This window comes from Columba livia, chromosome 2 (genome assembly GCF_036013475.1).
Source record: "Columba livia isolate bColLiv1 breed racing homer chromosome 2, bColLiv1.pat.W.v2, whole genome shotgun sequence".
Classification (NCBI taxonomy): domain Eukaryota; kingdom Metazoa; phylum Chordata; class Aves; order Columbiformes; family Columbidae; genus Columba; species Columba livia.
The window spans coordinates 54,217,920-54,241,728 of record NC_088603.1 but is presented as its reverse complement, the minus strand read 5'-3'; the positions used below and the strand labels follow the sequence as shown (position 1 = coordinate 54,241,728).

Genomic DNA, 23,809 nt, shown 5'->3' with positions numbered 1-23,809 from the left:
TGACTGTGGGACACATTTGCAAAGTTTCAGGGTGCCTTAAGATACATTTTCAGTAAATAATCTATTAACCAAGATGATGTCTCAACTCTAGAAAAACTCTAGAAGAACTCTAGGAAAAAAAATTCAAAAGGGCCATATCTATCCTTGTGGATGATTTTGAGCCACTTTTATAGAACTAGAGGTTGGGTCTGAATGGAAATAATTAAGGAAGTAATTTGAACATTATTTACAATGTTTTTTACTTAGAAGATGTGCTAATACGTTATAGCTTATCACCTATCTTTTATTTTCCAGGCTTTTAAGACCAAGGATGGCTACATTGTGGTGGGAGCTGGAAATGATCATCAGTTTGTCACTGTGTGCAAGGTAATGAGGTGTTAGGTGACAAACACCTACGTGTTATAGTTTCCATTCTGACTAGGAAAATAATTACTGATTGCTTTTTAGTTCCCTCTTTTTTTGTGAAAATAAGTAGCGAATATAAATTCTAATCCTCGGCTTCTGGCAAGTAGTTTAGGGTTAGATACAGGTTCTGTGCTTTGTCTCTATATTCAGAGCACTCCAGTTCCCAAACTTGGGGTTGCTGAACCCCTTTTGAAATCTGTGCAGCTGCAGAGCTAATTAGCAAAAACTCAGCAAGCTAACAGCCTTCCAGTTCTAGAATAGTGAATGTCACAGATGTCACACTGGTGCCATTTTCAGGAAGAAATGTGACGCTGTTTCTCCATAAAATACATGGTAGGCACAGCTATTAATGAAGCAGAGCTCGGGGACAGGTGGTTCTTGTGCCACCTTAATCCTTAGCTGAGTGCATAGTTCTTTTGAACACTAGTATGTGCTGGTCTGTGCTCACAGAGAAACTTGTGGACTTCTTAGAAAATATATATTATAGGACTGTGGGATGACTTTGGAGCGGTGCAGAGATATGACATTGGAGAACAAATCTTCAGACAGGACTGTTGCACTCAAAATCTTGTATCTTCAGTAGTAGCTTGGAAATATAATAGATTTGGATTTTTCACATAGTCTTTTCCTGTTGTTTTAATGCCTGGAATTGCTTTTCCCTGGACAGTGAATGCTTTTTAAAGAGAAGGAACAGTTGTAGGGAAACAAATGCTCTTAAGTGTAGCAACATTCCAAACAAAACACCCCAGTAACATGTAAGCTGGGACAAGAGAAGTTTTGCATATAGCATTAGACAACATTTTTAAACATGAGAGGTCTACCTTTTTCCTGCCATTATGGTTTTTCTCTGGGAACCTGGATATTTTGTCTAAATTAATCACACTGTGAATGAGCTGACAGTCTCAGGAAACGGAGCATTATTTTCCTCCATTTGTTCATGTCAGATAGTTTATATTTTTATGGATTTTCACAAATAATAACTCAAATACGTAGTAAGAGGGCAGTGCAGTTGTAATTCTGTCTTAGTGCATTTTGGGCTACGTATCCCCACCTTGCTATCTGGACAAGTCTGGTTTTGCTTGCTTGAATTGGCTCTCTCAATAAGTAGCCAGTTAACCTCTTCAATATTTGCTCAATGGCTTTTCTTCATACAGGTGTCCAGTCACTACAGTGTGGTCATTATCTTAACATGAATAAAGAGTAGTGACTGAGTGTGTGTCTGCCTGCCATAACTCAGTTTTATCAAAGGCTCATTGTCTCGTAAAGAAAATCTTTTCGGAAAGTCCCAGGACATAGCTGTGAATGTCTTCCTAGTGCTTTGTCACCTGAAGTGAAGAATTACTTACCAAACACCAGTTATCCTGCCATCCTTGAGTGAGGCAGAGCTGAAAATCTGGCTCAGTAGGTTCTGAGAACATGGTGTGAGCTGGAAGGCACTAAAAATTCAGCCCATACATTCACCTCACTTCAGAGTACAGCTGAGAGACTTACGGTGTGATTTGTTGCTATTAATACATACTCCCTCTGTGATCAGTAGGGAGTGAAAGGTGCCCCCAGAGGATGAGGCAACATTTCTGTGAAAGGTGTTACCTCAGAGTATGTAGGACTAAAATTGAGGTGAATATTTGACGTTTTTTTGTTTCATCCTCATAAAGGTGTTCTGGTATTTCTAGAATTGAAGGTAGGATGTACAGAACATGGGAAAATTATGATTGCTTACACTTCAAAGGGATTAAAAAACCAGGAAACATAGTTCAAGTTTTGGGTAATTGTTAGATTTTCCATTAAACTAGTTACCGTATTTGTTTTTAAAAAGGATGGTCTTTTTACCCTTATCGAGTTATTGTAGTTATGGATTTGGGCTGTTAAATTGCCCAGGAATGGAGCGATGTGGGAGTCAGTGGAACGCTGTGAAACCCGTTAGATGTTTGCTCAGTGCTAACTTGAGGGTGGTTTGGAGCTTAAAACACTGTGAAGGGGGAGAGCCAGCAGAGGATAAGGACTTTATTACAGGAAGGCCCGTAACACCCTAGTGAACCTTTAGTAAATACAGAGACCACTAATTCAAACATTGGAATTGCTATTAGAGAACCTTTCTGAGATGAGTTGGTGCTAAAAATACAGGCTGTATGAAAGCTGTTGCCCTGAAGACACATACTCTAGAGATGGAACAGCTGGCTCAAGCTGTAAACAATTGCAAACATTCTGCTTCCACCATATCTTTTCAGGCAAGCAGAAAGAAAAAACCTGGAATAATTCACAGTGATATTTTCAAAATCAATGACAACTAACTGTAGCTTGTTTGGGGACTTTGATAATTGCAGAAAAACTTTGCAACACTGCTGGCTGAAGTGCATTTCATAGTGGCCAAGTGTTACAAAAGCACATCCTGATGTGTGGCTGCTTTGGCCTAAATAGGAATAGTGAGCAAGAGCCTTCAGAATGCTGAGCTTTTGCGTACAGCAAGGTCTGCTGTACACAAACAGGTTTGTGTACAAACAAGTTTGCTTATGTTAGGGGACAAAATGCAGAGAGTGTAAACTCTGTGCATCTTAGATCTTGAAGGAGGCCTAGAAATGGAGAACAGCAGTTTCATTCCAAGTGGTCACAGGAGAATTAAGAAAATAACATTGGCAGCATGATGCAGAAGGATGAATGGCACATTAATGAATAGCTTCTCAAATGTGCATTTGTTAGTCACAAAAATTGAGAAGAACATATATAGACACGCAGCTTTACAACAGATGGACATAGAGTTAAAGCTAAAGTCAGGAACGTTAATTAAAACAGTAGAGTGAGCAACTCCATATGATCATTTTTTCATATCACTCAGCAAATAGAACCATAGTTTTCTGATTAATTTCTTGGGTTTTTAAGCTCTCATATTTATTCACTATAATTTACTTTGAACAACCTTGCGTGATTTTTTTCACTAAAGCAGTGTTTTTAACTCCAAAATAGCAGTATTAAAAAGAGGAGATAATTTTAGGGGGGTACCAATATTGTTGTTAAACTTTCAGATAGGAAAAGAAGAACATTTTCTAAAGGTAGATTATGATATGTTATGATATTCATAAACTAGATTGCATAAACATAGAAGGGAAAGAAAATATGTTGTGAATTAAGTGTTGAGGGAAGATGCTAGACTGATGTTTTACGTTACCTTGCAGATAAAAATCTGCAGCAAAGTTGTGTAATACAGTCATTGTTATAACACGACTTACCGATTCCTTTGTTTTTATGCTTAGTTTTGTCACTCTAGGTGACAGCTACCTCAAAGGTGACCATCTCTTTTGAATATCTAAATATCTGTTGAAAGAATATCTGATTAGCTGATGGTTTTAAGTCATCAACCGCTATTCACTTGGAAGGGAAGCGATATCCTTATTCACTTCAGCAAAGTGAGGAGTCATTAAAGTATAGTGGCCTTGGCCTGAACCAGCCTCAGAGGAATTAGTAGACTTCTAAGTTTGAAGCAAATACCAGAGAGATCAATCTATGTATCACTTTTATGTGGGTGTACATAAACATATGGATTCAAGGAGTGACTGAACATGTTAATAAAACAAAAATGCATTTGGCATTGTTAAATACATAAGAAACACCTCCAGCTCAGAAATACCCTAATCCAGGGGTGTCAAACTCATTTTTACCAGCAGCCACATCAGCCTTGTTTTTGCTTTCAAAGGGCCGAATGTAATTTTAGGACTGTTTAAATGCAGGAGTAGTTACCCTAAGTTTGATTAGTTGCTCTAATCTAAAGATGGCCGGAGTCTGGGTGATTATTAAGGAACTATCTCATGTATTGGCCCTGTCCTTGTGCTGTTTGTGAGCATTAGCACTCAGCTGCAGGCCGAGACAGGATGATGGGCTGTAGGGACGTCAGCTTTGAGTCAGTACTGGTTTTTTGTAAGCCGTATAGAAAATGGCCCTTTACAAAAATGTAGCATGTTTAGAATGATTATAAGACTCATCATAAGTAAAATAGATCTTGAGTGTGTGTTAGTGAGAATATGTGACAGTCTCTTTCTTTGCAATCTGCTGTTCTGCCTTCCTGTGTAGCTGATGTTACTGGGATATTTTTTATTCAGTTTAGAAAGCACAACTCATTCTGGTTTTTTATGTTCTGTATAAATACATTGTGGCATAAATAGATAAATTACATAGTAAGTATTGATTGTCCACACAGCTACTCTATCTCATAAATACTTCTACAAAATTCTAAGACTCATTCTCCACATTTAATTCCCTTTATAGTATAATTCACATTGTTTTTGCATGATGGTTAAATTTCTAATGTGCCAGGTGGGAGCTACATATAGAAGATATATTTCTCCTTTCTTGGAAGTTATACCACCCGTTTTCTTTATTAAATCTTTTGGAAGAAATCATGAAGAAAAACTATGACATTTCAATAGAAAAACACCATTTCATTTTTTTTGCCTTTTTGACAGAAATTACTGAAGTGGAAAGAAATATTCTTAGACATAGCTTTTCTCAGTCTAGCATGGGAAGTACAGTCATATTTCTTATTCTGTGACATATAATTTAGCGCAGGGTAATCCCACAGATCTCTTCAACCTCATGGTAATAACTTCTAAACTTTTTAGTGTTCTACAGTAAGAACTTCTCCTAGCTAATAGTAATCAACTGAGATTTGGATCTTCAGTTCCATTTCTGTCTTTTTCTGTACTTGTTATATAACATTAACCAGGAGGCATTATATTTTCTTAATTTCCTAATCTATATTAAAAGATTAATGAGAAGTAGGAGTTTTTGGAAAGCTGTCTTAAATTGGTAATGAATTTCCTTAGCCATATAAATATCTCCTGCCAAGCACATTTCTTACTCACCTTTATTTTTACTTAGATCCTGAATTTGACTGAAGTTAGTAAGGATTCCAGATTCAAAACTAACACACTCAGAGTCCAGAACAGGAAAGAACTTATTGATATATTATCAACCCGGTAAGTTAATTAAAAGGGAAGAAATGACATTTAATCTGTTAATGCAAATAGTCACATATAAGAAGCTCTCATCATGTAAAAATTTTACTTTACTCTTTTGAGATTGCGTGTGTCTTTTGTTTGGGGGCGGGGGGAGGGAGTGGTGTTGATTGGTTTGGGTTTTTTAATGAATTGAGAATACTTACTGATGTTAACTATACTGCCTTTTGCACACAGACTGTAGCGTGGACTTGCAAGAAGCCAGACCACAGTCTTAAGTTTTCAGAAACCATTTTACACTTATTTTTAACCATTAACTTGAATTTTAGTGAAACAACCAGTGCTTTCTGCTTTCCTGGATGAATTTATCTCCTGGAAATAAGATTCTTGGAGTGTCATTTGCTTTTGCCGTGACTGGGCTTTTTAAACTTTTCACTGAGAGTTGCTGTATCCAGGGGAGTTCCACTTGATACTACTCCCTCAGTGCTGGTTCTGTATCGTGGTACTCTGTGCCTCAAATTCTCCCTGGGCCAGTCCTTTTGAAATCAAGAGGAGATGAGCTTATTATGCTATGTGGGAATCATCCTATTAAATACTTTAATTAAAAATTATTTAAGAGGAAGCTCAGGAACTCTTTATTTGAGAGATTAAAATAGCTTATTTATCTTTGTAATTCTGTTTGAGAAGTTCTTGTTTCTGTGGAGTGCTCTTCTGTTTAATAGAGAGGTTGATAAATATATATAACATGAGAAAAAACTGCCTGAACCTGGTTTCAGCAACACTTCATACTTTGGGAGATGAGCAGAAGAGGCAGCTTATCTGCTGCTGCCAGTGATGCAAGAAAAGTCACACCATCGTTTTCATACTTTGGCTGTATGAGTCCTTTGTCAACAAAGGTGTAACAATTATCATCCAGGGATCTTTTTTTTAATTATTTTTAGGAGCATTAAGTCAGGTGCCTCCTCTTTTCATTTCATCCGAGAAGAGTTTCAGTAGTACCCCCCTGCCTGCATTTTTTGGATACTGAGAACTGGAATCACCTTGCATTAAAGCCTGTAGAGAGAGTGATTTTTCCTCGTCCTGTTGCACTTTTGTTTCTGTCTTACCTGTCCATTTTCAGGTGTCCTGACCCTGATGAACACTGAAGTACCAGGTGATTTGCATATTCAAATTATGGCACAGCTGTTCATGATGAACTTTTGGAACTCCTCTTTTACTTGCCTTCCTATTACGAATGTAATACAGTAGCACAGATGAACCCACTCTTCCTATGAGTTTTAAATCCTTGAAAGGGAATAGTTTTCACTTTATCTACTTCTGAGCTCTTACATTCTTGACATGTATTCTCAGTTTCAAATGTGATTTGTGTTGACGTATTACTTAGAGATTATTTCATTTAATATGGCATTTATCTGATGCACTGGGGTACCTTATGAGAGTTCTGTTTTGCCATCCAGAGATCAATTACTTAACAGCTTGTTGCCTGTGGTTAATTTTGGATGCAGGTCGTTTTGTTTTGGTTTTTTCTTTTTTTTAAATGGGTGATACCTGAATAGTAAGATGAAGTTCAAGGAACAGTTGTTACTTGAATGAATCGCCAGAATTCTAATTTGTTTTTATATCTGTAGCTATTAGTTCATCAGATTACCTCATTGCTCTTTCAATTACTGCTTTATGTCTTTTTTGTCAGAGTTTATGTTCTGTTTTATTAGCATCATTTAGGCTGAATTTCTGTGTAATTTATATGCAAGTGCAGATGTGACTGTATATACATTTTTGGAGTAGACATTTCCAATAGTATTCTGTTATGTCATATTATTGTGAATTCATCTGGCATTCAGTTTTAAAACACTGACTATAACAAACACCTTTGGCATTCTAATGGAGGTCAAATATGTTTCCATACACATTCCATGGTAACTTTGCTTTTATTCACTAATGCACAGTTGTTTGTAAAATTATATATGGTTCATGTTGAAGTTACTTAGAGACTTAAATGAATAGTTTCTCAGTGCTGAAAAATGTCAGCCCTTGAGAAATGAAGGGAAATGACAAAATGGTAATGGCAGAATTTCACTGAAAAATACCTTAATTAAATCACTGATTGCTTGATAGTATTTCAGCTTCTAGCACATGGAAATATAAACTTAAGGTGCATTAGTTGGAAAAAAACACCTGCAGACCCTCTAATTCACTTACTGTGTGTACACTGCTATCCACCTTGCAATGAATTTGTGGAAACATGAGCTAGAACAGCTTAGAAGAGTTGTGATTTTCATGACATGGGTTCTACTACAGCCATTTTTGTGGAGATGCGCCCCTCCTTTGTGTGGTGGAAGGCAAAAAGGAACATGAAAGTCCTTTAAGGTTTTAGTCAGGCCATTCATCCATGTCTCATTTTGATGCTGTGCCAGGCAGGTTGCACACAACTTGAGGTAAAGCAGCTTTTTTCCAGTGATGTTGTAATGGAAAAAGTCAGCAAACTTGTTTGGTGTGCCAGGCTGAGCAGTAAAAGGCAGGTAAAAATTAGCATCTATGTATAGGAATCTGGTGATTCCTAAATGTTCCTTCTCTTTTGTATGTGCTTGGAAACATACATGGGAATTAATGTCATGTAACGGAATCCTTTGAGTGTTGCTGCTGATAAGGCCAGTGAAAAGATTCACAGATATGGCCTATGTCTCAGCATCTCAACAGTAATTACAGTGACTGTTTTCTCTCATGTGCTTCCAGAGTTGTGTTTTCTTCCCTTTCCCCCAACCTTTTTTTGCTGCCATTTTCAGTTTATACATCCTTTTTGTTCCACTAAGTCATTGGTGTTTTAAGTACCATTTGTATAGCAGATACTTGGTTCTCTTTGCAGTTGCTTGCATATATCACTGCTGTTGCGCAGTAGACATATGCATAATTTTTTCCCAAGCTGTTGATACTGTTATAATCTTATCAAGCTGAGGTTGCACCAGAGCTTCCTTTGACCCATTTAACCTTCCCCTTCTTACTGTCTCTTTTGAACTATTTCCAGAGGTATGACTTACCTTTTATTTTCCTGTTTTCCTAATTTTCAGAATGGACTAACCGCAATTCACGTCTAACTTTTGAGCACTTACTAAGTGCAGAAAGAAGGATTCTTATCTATCTCCTCTTAAGGAAAAGGATTTCCCAGGTTTTGTTTAGGAATAGAATGAGATGTTCAGATGTACTCAAAGGGCCAGGAACTCCAAGTCTGAAGCGTTTAATTTGCTGCATGTGTGGAGCTGAAATTTTTAAAAATATCTTAACTCTGAATACCAAGGAGACAGTCGATGCTTTTCATTTGTTACGGTAAATGTTAACCAACTGAGACTCTTTGGCCACAGTTTTATTCTAGATGTGTGCACAAAGGAAACATTGGTACAATCGGTCAGTGTTAAGGAATGCTGTTTTTTTAAAAAAAAGGCTGTATCTTGGGAATTCTTGACTCAAATGACCTCTAATCTAGATCAACAGTTCTACTCAGCACCTGCAGTAACCGTGCCAGATTTCAAGGCAGTCAGATAAGCATGGGGATTATATACCACTTAGAAGACATTGACCTTTAAACAGAAGACATTTCAGAAAGGTGTGAAATGACCTATTCATCACAGGATGACCTGAGCTGAGTGAGAATACAAGATGGAGATGAATATGGCTTGAGACATAAATGTAGCTTGAAACGACAGCTCTGAGAGGTGTGAATTGCTCCATTCATTTCAGGAAGAATTTTCTCATCCGCTCTCTTCCCTGACAGAAATGAAGAGTGAAACACATCTGTCCTTAGCTCTTTACCGCAGCTTGCTGTCTGCTTTACAACATCTCAACTTCCTCTACAGGGTACACTTGAAAGAAAGAAGGGGAGAGCAGGTAGGGGAGAATAAATTCACATATCCACAGAGATTTTCAGATCTCAATAAAAGGCCCCAGAAGGTAGACCACTCTAGAGTGATACGGTGCTTCTGGGAGATCCAGCCCGCACAGTGATTCAAGAGGAGGGAATTACAGATATCAGTCTTAGACATGTTGAGGGGGGGAGTGTTTTTCATTTCCATCTTCTATGGGGAAATGAGTCCAGTGCTGCAAGGCCCACTGAGTTGTACGATATACACTGGGAAGAAGAATATAGGCCTATGGGATATTTTGTACGTGCTTTGCTACTGGTGATGTTATCCCTTTCCCATCTCGGGTCTTCTTCCTGCTATGCTCCTTTTTTCCCTGTCTCCATCATCTTCCTGCACTTCCTACAGCTCTCCCAGCTCCTTATTCCCTCTTTCTCCCCCCACTGCTGACATTTGCAGGTCTACTGTGTTTGCTTTACAAAAAAAAAAGGAGTTTCATTCCATTCTGCATCTTCCTTTTTATTTAGGTGACATTTTCCCCAAACGACAACAAAAGAGAACTCTGACAAAGGCAAATTGCCTCTGAATGCCTTCCTTTCTTGGGTGTGTGCCAAGAGTCAAATTTAAAATGACCCTACCTGGGTGGAGGTCAGGTTCAATGGCCACTACAGAGGCCCCTGAGACTCCCAGCTCATGTGAGAACTGACAGACTACAGAGCTCTCTGGCTTTTATACTTCCAGTAGAAACCTCGGGTTTCTGAGTTACATGTACATCTGTCCACAAGAACCAAGTTTTAATTGTTGCTCCGTTTTCCCCCACCTCCCTTCCACTTTTACTGCTGCTTCCTCTGGAACGGAGTAGTACCACGCATAATGTGGATTATTCTGTATATGTATATATCTACACACACGTGTGTATATGTGCATATATATGTCAAGATATACATATATAGTGTGTGCATGTAATTAGAGATGCATCTGTGCAAAAGCTGGTATAATGCCAGTTTTAAGAGAAGCTGCTTTGGGGAAGGGAGCTTAATCTGTTGACCTCTGTCTTCAGATTACTCCAGAAATCAAATGTTAATGCTACCCTGCACCTCAGTAATGTAGACAAATTTGAAGACAGTGCAGATAAACGTGTAATCCAAGGTACTTCAGGGCAGATAAGCTGTAAATGTAACGGAGCATACAGGGTTGTGTAAGTGCAAGAGGAAGGGGAATAGCAGACACGCCATCAGCCTTTTAACTGAAGCAGCTCGCATAATGAAAACCACAGAAATTCATCATGATCAGTGCTCCTGCAGCTATAGCTAAATTATTACAGACTTAAAATCAGAAGCTGGAAATGATTCAGAGTAGAACTTCTATTCCTAGCACTTATATTTTAAAGTCCGTATTCCTGACTGTTCACCACAGCTGCATGTTGTGTATGTAAGTGTGAGGGGGGAAAAAGGAACCAGCAGGAAGGAAGCACAGATGAACCTGATCCTCAGTTAATGAGATATTTGCTAAATTGTTGCCACCTACTAACAGAAGTGGATGGTACCTAAAGGGGAAAGTGTATTGTAAAATGTTTAATTTGCCAAATGAGGAGCACTGTTAAATTCCTATTTGTTGAGATACACCCAGCCTCTGTAAATTGCCTTCCCCATTGCCACCATTTCTTCTTTTAAGCCATGAACCTTGCAGACTGAAATTACTGCTGGTAACATGACAGGAATGAGCCTCTGGTTGTTTGCTGCTTCAGCAGGACAGGTCTGTGAAGTTGGAAGGATGATTGACTTCAGCGTGGCACAGCTGGTGAGGTTTACTTTCCCCAGCCATTTACTTCTCTATCAGTGCATAACTGGTTGAGCTGCGTGGACATCAGCTGCCAGACCGACACAGTTTGCTTTAAAATGCTTTGTTCTACATTTTTGTTAGCTTCATGTTGACTTCTATGTGTGCAACTAAGAGAGATCCAAAATGTCTCAAACATCTGATTTTTGGATGGGGTAAGCTAATGTGAATTTTCTGTGTTCTTTTCTTGCTATTTAATAAGCCTCTAAGTATTTTCATATGTAAGTGTGAAGTTTCAGATCCTGAAAAGGCACTTGCTCTCTTTATTTTTTTTTCTGATGGCATACATTACTAGCTACAACACTGCTGAAATCAAGGGAGATCTTTCATTGATTTTTTGAGTGAGCTTTTTGACCTGGCCCTTGTTAGCTCTTTACTCCTCTTGAATAGTTAAAAAAAGAACAGCAACAAAGTCAATACAGGCTTCCATTATTCTTAATGTGCTTTTACTGGTGTGTGTTTACCTAGCTGATTTTTCAGTTAATTTGTGCTTCCTTTGTTGTAACTGTAGAAGTTACAGTCCTTTTGCTTACTTGAGAAAAAGAGGGGAAGGTTTGGGAAAAGGAGTACTTTTCTGTTGTGTATAGTCTAATGTTATCTGAATCCAAAAAGAACTAATTCTGGGACACGCTGGATTTTTGGTACTCAGGAGCTATAAAAACCACTTTTTACAGTGTTGATATGTTTCTCTCTCTCTCATGCTGTTCTTTAAAAGTCATAAATGATTTTAAAAGAGCATGCAAAACTTCATAAAGGAACATTCATCTCTAGCACAACTTCAGCACGTAATGGCGAAAGTTTATTCATTTTTCTATTATAAACTGGTGACGTTTATATTTAAAGCATGCAGAAATTTAAAACAAGTTTCAGGGTGGATTTGTGATACCTGCACATGTCTGGACTGTGCTATATATAGCTACCATTTTACCATATGTGACATCTTTCCAAGGAATTGACATATACATCAGCAGAACATGTCAGTACAATCTTGGTGATCCCGAAGACTTTAAGGGTGTGTTGTGGTTTGCTGAGTGATTAATCAGTAATCAGGAAGAGACTAATTAGACACTAACACAGAGATGCTTACAGACTATTGAGTAAATACTATACTATTAATTTTGAAAACTCTAATTGTATATTTAGTCTACACTAAGGGATAATGATGCATTATTTGAGTTTTCAAAATAATTTTTTTATATTACTTTTATTTTGTACAGTGTCTTCCATAGAAGCTACCATAAGAAACTGTACAAACTATTTTACTGAGTTAACTGTCTTTAAAGAGATGATTAGTAGCGAAGAGTGGAAATACTGTAGATATTTGAAGGTGAATAGACTGTTGAAAGAACAATCTAATGCAAAAACCATAGTGCGAACTGGGTTGTGCTAGAAAACACAAGAAAGCTATTATGGACTTCAGCAAGAACAGAGAAGGTTTTTGTGATTGACCACATGTAAAAAGCTGTTACTAATCCTAGATGTTGCTGTTCCATCTGCATTTGGTAGCTATCCAAATAAATTTGCTGAATTAATTGCCATAAGCTTCCTATAGAAAAGAGCAGTATTTTGCTTCAGTAGTTCTTCTAAGTTCAGTTTGTGCGGAATGGGATGGTGTTATCCGTTAGAGAAATGCGGATGCCCTTCCATGTAGGATGTAGCAATGATTGAAGGTTTGCTAGGAAACATGGAAAATGGAATAAGTGCAAGGAATGCACACGAAGTGGATTAATTCGTGCTTTAGAAGTCTTGATTGAAAGACAGAATACTTGCTAAAAAAGAAACAAAGTTTATGTGAATAATTAACAGGATAAGAAACTTACTGAACTTACTGCATTTTAAGAGAACTAAGGTATGTTTCTGTAACTCATTAAAACCATTTCATCCAACTTGTGCGAGTCAAGCTGACACTTTTTTGGTTTTTTTTTTTCAGTTAATGATCCATTCTCCCTTTTAAAATTATAATTCATTAGAAAGCAGAAGGGGTTCAGCCCTTTTTGTTTCACATTTAATTTCTGGATGCTGTTTCTTGTATTGTGCTGTAATGTTTTTGATTGATTTGTTAAGTGTACAGTTTAAATGTAGTTTTTAATTTAATGGTGTCTGATGTACAAATTGAGGAAAAGTTAATTAATTGGATTTCTTTCCATGAAATAAAATTTCAATTAGTTTGGCTTATGCTATGCTTTCTAACCTTAAAATATTTTAAAGCATGAATTATCTTTAATGTTAAACGTTTCAGAATCTGATGCCTCATTTCAGTATTGCAACTTCAATAGCTTGCTGAGTGCTGTGTAATTCAGTGGAGAGGAGGTTTAGAGTACTGCTTAAAATGCAAATAAGACATCATGGAGGCTACTACTGCTTTAATGAAGTTGACCTTAGTACAGGCTTTGCAGTCAAGATCCCAGCAATGGGCTTGCTCTTCATTGGGGCACCTACCCTATTATCAGAAGTGTTTTCAGAAAGAGCCTGCATTCGGGCTTCCTACCACAGACTGATACAGTAAAAAGTAAATTATTTTGAACTTCTAAAATAACGATAATAATTGTAGAAAGCTAAGCTACAGATTTAAAATGAATCTACAAATAGTACCTAATTGAAAGGCCATTTATGTGATTATGTGTGTAGCAGGTACAATTTAGAGGCAAAATGTACTGGTGGAAATACATGAAACTGTAGTATCACAGTATGTTTGGGATTGGAAGGGACCTCAAAAGATCATCTAGTCCAATCCCCCTGCTGGAGCAGGAACGCCTAAGTGAGGTCGCACAGGAAGATGTCCAGGCGGGTTTTGAATGTCTCCAGAGAAGGAGACTCCACAACCTCCCTGGGCAGCCTGTTCCAGTGCTCTGTCACCCTCACTGAGAAGAAGTTTCTTCTCAAATTTAAGCAGAACCTCTTGTGTTCCAGCTTGATCCCGTTACCCCTTGTCCTATCATTGTTTGCCACCGAGAAGAGCCTGGCTCCATCCTCGTGGCACTCACCCTTTATATATGTATAAACATTAATAAGGTCTCCCCTTAGTCTCCTCTTCTCCAAACTAAAGAGACCCAGCTCCCTCAGCCTTTCTTCATAAGGGAGGTGCTCCACTCCCTTAATCATCTTCGCTGCCCTATGCTGGACTCTCTCCAGCAGTTCCCTGTCCTTCTTGAACTGAGGGGCCCAGAACTGGACACAATATTCCAGATGGGGTCTCACCAGGGCGGAGTATGGGGGAAGGAGGACCTCTCTCGACCTACTAACCACCCCCCTTCTAATACACCCCAGGATGCCATTGGCCTTCCTGGCCACAAGGGCACAGTGCTGGCTCATGGTCATCCTGTTGTCCACCAGGACCCCCAGGTCCCTTTCCCCTACACTGCTCTCTATTATGTAATTTCCCAACCTATACTGGAACCTGGGGTTGTTCCTGCCCAGATGCAGGACTCTACACTTTCCCTTGTTAAATTTCATCAGGTTACTCCCTGCCTAACTCTCCAGCCTGTCCAGGTCCCGCTGGATGGCAGCACAGCCTTCTGGCGTGTCAGCCACTCCTCCCAGCTTAATGTCATCAGCAAACTTGCTGATAGTACACTCTATTCCCTCGTCTAAATCGTTAATGAATATATTGAATAATATTGGCCCCAGTACTGACCCCTGAGGCACTCCACTGGATACTGGCCTCCAACTAGACTCCGCACCATTGACTACCACTCTCTGGCTTCTCTCCTTAAGCCAGTTTGCAACCCACCTCACTACTCTGTTGTCTAGACCACACCTCCTCAACTTAGCTGTGAGGATTCTGTGGGAGACTGTGTCAAAGGCTTTACTGAAGTCAAGGTAGACCACATCCACTGCTCTGCCATCATCCATCCACCTTGTTACCTTCTCATAAAAGGCTATGAGGTTGGTCAAACATGACTTACCCTTGGTAAAGCCATGCTGACTGCCCCTAATTACCCTCTTATTCTTGATATGCCTTGAGGTGGCACCAAGGATAAGCTGTTCCATTACGTTCTCAGGGACAGAGGTGAGGCTGACCGGTCTATAATTACTTGGCTCCTCCTTCTTGCCCTTTTTGAAGACTGGAGTGACATTTGCTTTCCTACTACCAGTGTAGTAGTATGAATTGCATGGTTCACTCATGCAGTCTCCAAGTATCACTGAAGCTTCATAGACAGATAAAGATTCATTTTTTAGTGTAATGCTTCAGAGTTCAGATGCTGTACAGACTTGGGTTTTTTTTTCACTCGCTTAGGTTTGGAAGGTGGAGCACTGGTTAGCCTTGTATGTGTTTCTCTCAGTGATTTTATTTATATATGTATGTAAAAATTACTTTATCCTAGAGAAAAACAGCAGATTATGTAAATTTTTCAGGTAGGAAAGGAAATTGTATACTAAGTAGGATATTGTAGACTCTGCACTGGTGCGGCCTCACCTGGAGCACTGTGTGAAGTTCTGGGCACCACAGGAAAAAAAGGATATAAAGCTACTGGAGAATGTCCAGAAGAAGGCTACGATGTTGGTGAAGGTTTTGGAGAGGAAGCCATATGAGGAATGGCTAAAGTCACTTGGCTTGTTCAGCCTGGAGAAGAGGAAACTGAGGGGAGACCTCATGGCGGCTACAGCTTCCTCACAAGGGGAGGAGAAGGGGCAGGCGCTTCTCTTCAGTGACAGAACCCGAAGCAGTGGCAGGAAGATGTGCCAGGAGAGGTTCAGGTTGGACATTAGGAGAAGGTTCTTTAACCAGAGGGTGGTGGAGCACTGGAACAGGCTCCCCAGGGAGGTGTCACGACCCCAAGCCTGACGGTGTACAAGAAGAGACTGGACAATGCACTCAGGCACGTGGTGTGAATTTTGGGGTTCTCCTATGCAGGGCCAGGAGCTGGACTGGTCTTTGTGGGTCCCTTCCAACTCAGGGCATTCTATGATTCTGTGAAGCCCATTTCTATATATTTATGTGTAAGTTAAGCTAGAAGTTTTATGGGAATAGGTCTTCAATAGGTCTCTGACGTGATCTGATCCTCACAGGAAACACTATGGTATTATGCTTTTCCGTAGTCACAGAATCTAGATACTAGAGGTATCATCTCATATAACAGAAAGATCTTTCTGTCTTCTGAATAGCAAAGGTTGTTCTAGACAGTGTGTTTTCTAATGTTTTTACTTATTTTAGTTTTCAAATTTCTCTCCGTGTAAAAGCACAGGTGGATCTTAGCAGCAGTAAATTAAAATGGTGCTAAGTTTTTGTTTTTCCTGTTTCATTGTAATGTTTTTACACAGTAGTGTATTGCCCTGGCTTGTTGCTACCCATCTCCAATTGCTGTTGCTGCTGTTTAAATATTTTAAATGTCAGTTTCTTCCATGACTTGGATGCATCCCGAGGAGGGCAGCAAAGCTGGGGAAGGGGCTGGAAGGCATGTCCTGTGGGGAGCAGCTGAGGACCCTGGGTCTGTCTGCTTTGGAGAGAAGGAGGCGGAGGAGCAACATCACTGCTGTCTCCAGGTTCCTGAGGAGGGGAAGTGGAGAGGGAGGTGCTGAGCTCTTCTGCCTGGTACCCAGTGCCAGGAAGCATGGGAATGGCTCTCAGCTGTGTCCATCAGGGGAGGTTTGGCCTTGATGTGAGGAAACATTTCTTTACTGAGAGCTGGTCAAACCCTGGAAGAGTCTTCCTGGAGAGGTGGTCGGTGCCCCACGTGTGTCGGTGCTGAAGAGGCATTTGGGCAACATCCTTAATACCATGCTTTAGCTTCTGGTGAGTGCTGAAGCAGTCAGGCAGTTGGACTAGGTGATGGCTACAGGGCCTTTCCATCTCAACTGTTCTATTCTATCCCATTCTTCTTCCTATCTCCTGCCTTCCCAGAAGTAGATGCTGAGGAAATCTGTGATGACATTTCAGTGCAGAAGGCACTGGATACCCATTACCATATCCCAGCATAGGCATTGCCTCTGTCACGTTGTGGGAAGCAGGCACGTACCTTCTGATGGGGTGAGAGCTGGGAATCGTCTCAAGGTAGTTGGACCATCTGTACAAAGTGGCAAAAAGCAAGTATGAACTACAGTTTTTGAAACTCTTCTCTGTTCGTCTGGTTGAGTTGGGTTTCCACAGGGTGGCAAAACCTCATACCTCTGACACTAGTGAGGCTCAAAGATCAAGCCCTCAGTCTGAAGCAGGCCATGCTCCTCACCTAAGGGCTTGCGAATCTTTCTGAGGTGAACAATACCTGCTCATTTCCTGTGGATTCTTTTTTCCTTCTTGTACTCATTTTTAGAACTACCCTATCAGTTTTTCATGAAAAAACATGCTAAAACAGAAGAGCCTGAGAACAACAGTACTCTAACAGAGAGGAGGTCGATAGGGGTGCTCCTAGGCCTCAGTGTCTGGGACCGGCCTCCCCTGGGACCCCCACCCACCGCCACCGTCTCCTGCCAAGGGCCCAGGGGACGTGTCTCAGCTCAGCCTGGGGCCTTGGGTCTCTGCCTGAGCCGTGTTGTAGGTGTGTGTGCCCGTCTCGTCTTTGCCTCTGTCCCTGTCTGGGCCTGGGCCCTGCCCTGCAGAGAGAGGCTCTCCTGGATGGAGCCCTCGGGGCTCTGTAAGAACTCGTCACGCAGAACTCAAGGCACAACACAGCATAACCCTTATATTCTTTTCTGTTCTATCCTATGTATTGTATTCTATTCCATGTGCTCACCGTGAGTCAAATAAGGATGGGAATATTATTTACATGAAATGCCAGGGTGTTTTCAGCTCCAGAAACACTTTCAAGTGCACAGAACACAAAGGATACCAGTGGAAACAGGATTTGATTAGATTTTATTTTATGTCATTTACTGACTCTGTTTACAGAGCTGATGCTCATGAGCATTAACACAATGCCCATGTGTAGCCAGGAGCAGGCTGATGCATTCTTCAGTTTACCTTGAAGAAACATCCCTTGCAGGCTGGCAAAGGCAAGTTACAGAACTCAAGAACAGCAGCAGAAATATAGGCCAAGCTGTCCCTGTGTCCTGAAGAGGGAGAATGTGAGGAAATGGGGATCAGGACAGACCACACACAAAAGAAGATGATGAGGAAGGAGAAGGAGAAGAGGAAGAGGAAGATGAGGAAGAAGAAGAAGATAAGGAAGAAGAAGAAGAGCTGTGAAGTATTTTCCAAAGTATGGCATATAGTGATGACAAGCAGAGTTTTTCCCCTTTGAAAACTTTCCTGGTTCCTATGCTATTTGGCTGGGGCTGCATGACAAGCGCTCTTGTTCCTGCCCGGTGCTTGTGTTGCATGCAGGGAGAGCTGAAAAGTGGGAGATGCAGGTGGTGCAGCAAGCTGGGAGCCCTTCCAAGCACAGGCTATTTTGCAGCAGCCAGAACCCCTGGGGAAATGGAATCCAGGGAAGAGAAGGGCTGGCTCCTGCTGCAAAATTGCTCTGGTCTAGAAAGCCTGAGAGAGCCAGGGGCTGTGCTCAATGCTACAGAGGAGAAGAAGGAATTCCTAGGAGAACCCTTGGGACCCACCCTGGGACTCCAAGAAGCTTCCTCCCCCCAGCTGTAGGGCACGAGAGGCCATCTTCCTGACGCTTGAGCAGCAGGCAGGAACCGAGCCAAAAGGGCCCAGAGGAGCTCTGCAAAGTGGTCATGCTCAATGCTGCAGAGGAAGGCAAAAAACCCCCGGGGACCAGGGCCAATCTGCCCCGGGGGAAAATTCCTTCCTGACCCCAATGCTGGCGATCGGCTGTTCCCTGAGCATGTGAGCCAGACCTGGCTCCTTGTCCCATAGGCCGGTCATGCCTCCCAGGAGCTGCCCAAGCCCTATTATCACTAAACCTGGAGTCATCTCATGGGCTTCTGAGAGTGCCCAGATGCCTCTGGCCAGACTGAACTTGAAGGCAAGAACCCTTCCTGTGCCTGTCAGGACAGCAGGGGCTGCTACAAAGCACTGGGACCCCTGGCAACATCTGTGTAATCTATTGCTTACCACTGCTGCCCCTGGTTCTGCAGGGGATGAAGACAGAGAGCTCCACAGTGCTCCTCCAGAAGTCATTCCCTTGGTCTTACCACTTCTGTCCAGCTGAAAAGACCTGATAGCCTTGGGCACTTGTAGGGGTTGGTGGTTCTTCTTATCTCCTGAGGGGTATGCATCTGTTCGCTGAACAGCGACGCAGGATTTCTATCTATCAGGTGCACTTTGAACTTAATCCTTTGCCATTCCGATGTTTTGTAGGCGGTTTGTAGGTTGTTGAAGGTTTGTGATTCGAGGTTGGTTGTTTAGGGTTTCTTGCTTCAGGCTTGTTTGGTTGGGGTTGGTTGTTTCAGGTTGTTTAGTTTAGGGTGGTTGGTGGAGGCTATTTTGGTTTAGCTTGATGTTGTTTGTTCTAGGCTGGCTTAGGTCATTTGGTTTAGGTTGGTTGAGGCTGGTTGGTTGGCTGGCTGAGCCTGGTTGCTTACAGCCGGTTGTATTTGGTTGGTTTTTTTTACACTGAATGAGGTTCTGATTAGGTTGTTGGTAGATTCTTTCTGCCTTGTTTGAAGCTTGTTGTTTTGAAGGTTGGTTTAAGTTGGTTGCTTTGGCTGGGTTTCCATGAGTTTTTGCATTAGTTGTTTTATGATTAATGTTTGTGGTTGGTTGTTTGATGCTGTGTGGGGTTGTTTGTAGGTTATGTGTAGGTTGTTTGTAGGCTGTGTGTTTGTAAGGCATTTAAACCTTGTTGGTTTAGGCTGTTGAAGGCTGGATAAGTTTGGGTTAGATTGGTGGTCTAACGTTACTTGTCTTAGGTTTCTGTTTTAGCTTGGTTTAGGTTGGTTATTTCAAGTTGACCGTTGTAGGTGGTTTGATGTCATTTTGTGAAGGTTGATTTGTGTTGTTTGTTTTAGGTGGGTTGGTTTTCCTCGTTTCTGTTAGGCTGTTTGGTTGATGTTTTTTCAGAGAGGTTGTTTGGGGTAGGTTGTCTTAGTCTGGTTTAGATTTTTGGTTGAGGTATCTTGGTTCAGGGTGTTTAGGTGGTTTTAGCGTTTTCTTGAGGAAGGTTGTTTGAGGGTGTTTGTTAGAGGCTGTTTCTTGGAGGCTGATTGGTGAAGGTTGGTTCTTGGAGGTTGGTTCTTTTAGGTGAGATGTTTTAAGCTCATTGTTCAGGATGGTTTTTGTTTGTTTTAGTTTGGTTTAGGTCATTTGGTTGAGCTTCTCTGCTTTAGTGTGGTTTAGGTCATTTTATTAAGGTTATTTAGATTATTTGAGGTTGGATGTTTTAGAAGGAGGTTTGCTTCATGTCATTTGGGTGGGTGTGTTTCTGTTGAGCTAGGATTGGGTTGGTTGGATGAGGTTGTTTGAGTTGTTTTTAGGTCAGTTGGTTCGAGTTGGTGTCTTTAGCTGGGTTTCTGTTAGTTGTTTGAGGGTGTTTTTTTTGAGGCTGGTTGTTTGAGGTAGGGTGTTTGCAGGCTGTCTCTTTGTAGGCCCTTGAAGGTTGGTTGTTGAAGTTGGGGTTTGGTTGGTTGTCTTATGCTGCTGGATTTGGGTTTGTTCGTTTAGCTTGCTTGAGGTTGGTGAATTGGTGGCTTGAGGCTGTTTGGTGTCATTTGAAGGCTGAGTTCTCTTGTTTGGTTTAGGTGTTTTGGTTGTTCTTGTTTTTATGGGGCTGTTTGGTGGATGTTGTTTCAGGAAGGTTCTTTAGGGTTGGCTACTAGAGTTTGGTTTAGGTTTTTGGTCTAGGTGTCTTCTTTCAGGTTGTTTAGGTTAGCTTAGGTGGTTGGAGGCTGGCTGTTTGAGGTTGGCTGAGGCTGGTTGCTTGAGATTGTCGGTTGGTTGGGTTTGCTTGTTTAGAGTTGGTTGGGCTTGGTTGCTTTTTTCCCCTTGATGAGGTTCTGTGTAGTTCTTTGTAGCTTGTTTCTGTCTTCTGTGTTCCTCCCTTTTTTTTTTTTTTTTTTTTTTTTTTTTTTTTTTTGTAGCTTGTTTGTTTTACCTTGTTTTTTTTATTCTTGTTTGGTTGAATGTTGGTTTAAGTTGGTTGTTTTTACTCTGTTTCCATTAGTTGTTTTAGGGTTGATTTGTGCAGTTGGTTGTTTGATGCTGTGTGAGGTTGCGTCTAGGTTATTTCTGGGTTCTTTGTAGGTTGTGTAAGGCGTTTAAACCTTGTTGGTTTAGGTTGTTTTAAGTTTGTTTGAGTTTGGTAGAGGTTGGTGGTCTTAAATTACTTGGTTTAGGTTTCTGTTTTAGGTTGGTTTAGGTAGTTTGATGTCATTTTGTGGAAGTTGATTTGTGTTGTTTGTTTTAGGTGGGTTGGTTTTCCTCGTTTCTGTTAGGCTGTTTGCTTGATGTTTTTTCAGAGAGGTTTTTTGGGGTAGGTTGTCTTAGTCTGGTTTAGATTTTTGGTTGAGGTGTCTTGGTTCAGGGTGTGTAGGTGGTTTTAGGTTTTTTTGAGGAAGGTTGTTTTGAGGGTGTTTGTTAGAGGCTGGTTCTTGAAGGCTGAGCGGTTAGGGTTGGCTGGGTTGGGTTGGTTGGTTGAGGTGACTTTTGGTTGAGGTTATTTAGTTGGTTGGTTTAGGCTGGTATTTTAGGTTGATTGTTGTAGGTGGGATGTTCTAAGCTGTTTTTTGTTTAGGATGTTTTCTTTTTTTGTTGTAGTTTTAGGTTGGTTTAGGTCGTTTGGTTGAGCTTGTTTGCTTTATCGTGGTTTAGGTCACTGGATATAGGTTATTTAGATTATTTTAAGTTGGATGTTTTAGATTGGTTCTTTTAGGTTGGTGGTTTCAGTAGCTTAGCGTATGAATGTGGTTTTGGGTACATGCGTTGAAGTAGGTTGGCAAAATGTGCCAAAGAAGTCGTGGTAAGGGGCCTCACTTCCGAGAGTGCACCTTGGGGACAAGAATCTTTCGCATACCTGTCAGGACAGCGGTGGCTGCTCCAAAGCACTGGAACCCCTGGCAGCATCTCTGCATCCTATTTCTTACCACTGCTGCCTCTGGCTCTGCAGGGGATGAGGACAGCGAGCTCTGTAGTGCTCCTCCAGACGTCATTCCCTTGGTTGTCCACTGCTGTCCAGCTGACAAGGGTTTCCATCCAAAAGAGGAGTCGTGCAGCAGAGAACCTCCAGCAGCCTCGTCCAGCCTCCAGTCTTCTCCTCCCTCACTCCCCACCAAGGAATTCCACCAGCTCTTCAAGGGCTTCCTCTGGGATGTGTTGGGGCTGCCCCTGGGCCAGCTCTGGCAGTGCACACGGGAGGCTGCTCCTTCTTATCCTGCCCAGGGCATTGTGACCGCTGTGTTGCCGGGTGCTGGCATTGTGACGTGGGGTGACGGTGCCCCTGTGTGCAGCCCCGCCCGCAGCAGCCCCGCCTGCCAGCCCTCTGCCCAGCATCCTATGGAGGAAGCCTTTGGGGTGCTGCCCCGAGGCAGTTCCTGTGCCCAGGAGGTCCAGGGGCTGTCCCTGCCGTTTGGTGGCCGTGCACTGGGCACAGCTGCTGGGTGGCCCTGACACCTCCTTTTCCATTCCGATTGTTTGTGCACCGATCGTAGGTAGCTGGAGGTTTGTTGTTGAATGTTCAGTGTTCGAGGTTGTTTGTTTAGGGTTTCTTAGTTCAGGCTTGTTTGTATGAGGTAGGTTGTTTCAAGATATTTGGTTTAGGTTGCTTTGTGGAGGCTGTTTTTCTTTGTGATGGGTGAGGTTGTTTGTTCCAGGCTGGTTTAGGTTGGTTGAGGCCTGTTGATTGAGGTTGGTTGGTTGGTTGAGGCTGGTTGTTTACAGCTGGTTGTTTTCGGTTGCTTTTTTTACACTGAATGAGGTTCTAATTAGGTTGTTTGTAGGTTCTTTGTTTGTAGGTTGTTTGTTTCTACCTTGTTAGGAGCTTGTTGTTGTTTTGAGTGGTGGTTTAAGTTGGTTGCTTTAGCTGGGTTTCTGTGAGTTGTTTTGGAGTGTTTTGTTCAGGCTAGTTGTTTGTTTGAGGTAGGTTTTTTGCAGGTTGTGTGTTTGTAGGCCGTTCAAGCTTGATGGGTTTGGGGCTGTTTAAGTGGGGTTTCGGTTGGATGTGTTCGGTTGGTCGTTTTAGGTTTGTTGGTTTAGCTTGGTTGAGGTTGGTTATTTGGTGATTTGAGGTTGTTTGGTGTAATTTTAAGGTTGATTTCTGTTTTAGGGAGACTTGGTGGCTGTCTCTGCTGTTTGTTGGTCATGCAGTGGCCAGAGCTGCTGCATTTTTCTGACACCTCCTTTTGCATTGAGTTTCCCAGGACAAACCTTATGCATTTACTCTTGTTTCGGGTTTTGGCAGAAAGGAGTCCCGCAGGCCAGAGACTAACGATATTAGCTCTCCCCCGTGTGCACTAGAGGTTTACCTTTTGCTACCTGGTTATCTGACTGTGAGGTACACCAGTGCAGGAACAGTACCTTTCCTTTTTTGGAGACTGAAATTGTAAGGGATGATTCTCCTGTAGAGGGATCTGAACAGTTCAAGAACTGGGCAGTCACCAGTCGCATGAAGTTCAACAAGAGCAAGTACCAGATTTTGTACCTGGGACATGGTGACCCTGGCTGTACATCCAGAGTACGGAATGAAATGCTGGAGAGCAGCTCTGCAGAAAGAGACTGGGGGGTTTTGGTGGACAGCAAGTTGAACGTGAGCCAGCAGTGAGCCCGGTGATTGTCCCGCTCTGCTCCGCACTGGTGCGGCCTCACCTGGAGCTCATGGCAGCTCCAGCTTCCTCACAAGGGGAGGAGGAGGGGCAGGCACTGATCTCTTCTCTCTGGTGACCAGTGACAGAACCCGAGGCAATGGCAGGAAGATGTGCCGGAGGAGATTCAAGATGGACATT

General features: G+C 41.7%; 1 protein-coding gene across 8 annotated transcripts in view; it reads left to right on the top strand.

Annotated features, from left to right (window-relative positions):
* The window catches only part of SUGCT (succinyl-CoA:glutarate-CoA transferase), a 363,338-nt gene that overhangs the window by 124,344 nt on the left and 215,185 nt on the right, over positions 1-23,809 (top strand). For all 8 annotated transcript variants that reach the window (XR_010470196.1, XR_010470194.1, XR_010470197.1 and 5 more), the window contains 2 exons: positions 295-366; positions 5,275-5,372. Coding sequence is in view for 4 of the 8 variants with exons in the window: in XM_065051998.1 (XP_064908070.1) it covers positions 295-366; positions 5,275-5,372 (170 nt within the window). In the remaining 4 variants the exon portion in view is untranslated. The remainder of the gene's footprint in view (positions 1-294; positions 367-5,274; positions 5,373-23,809) is intronic.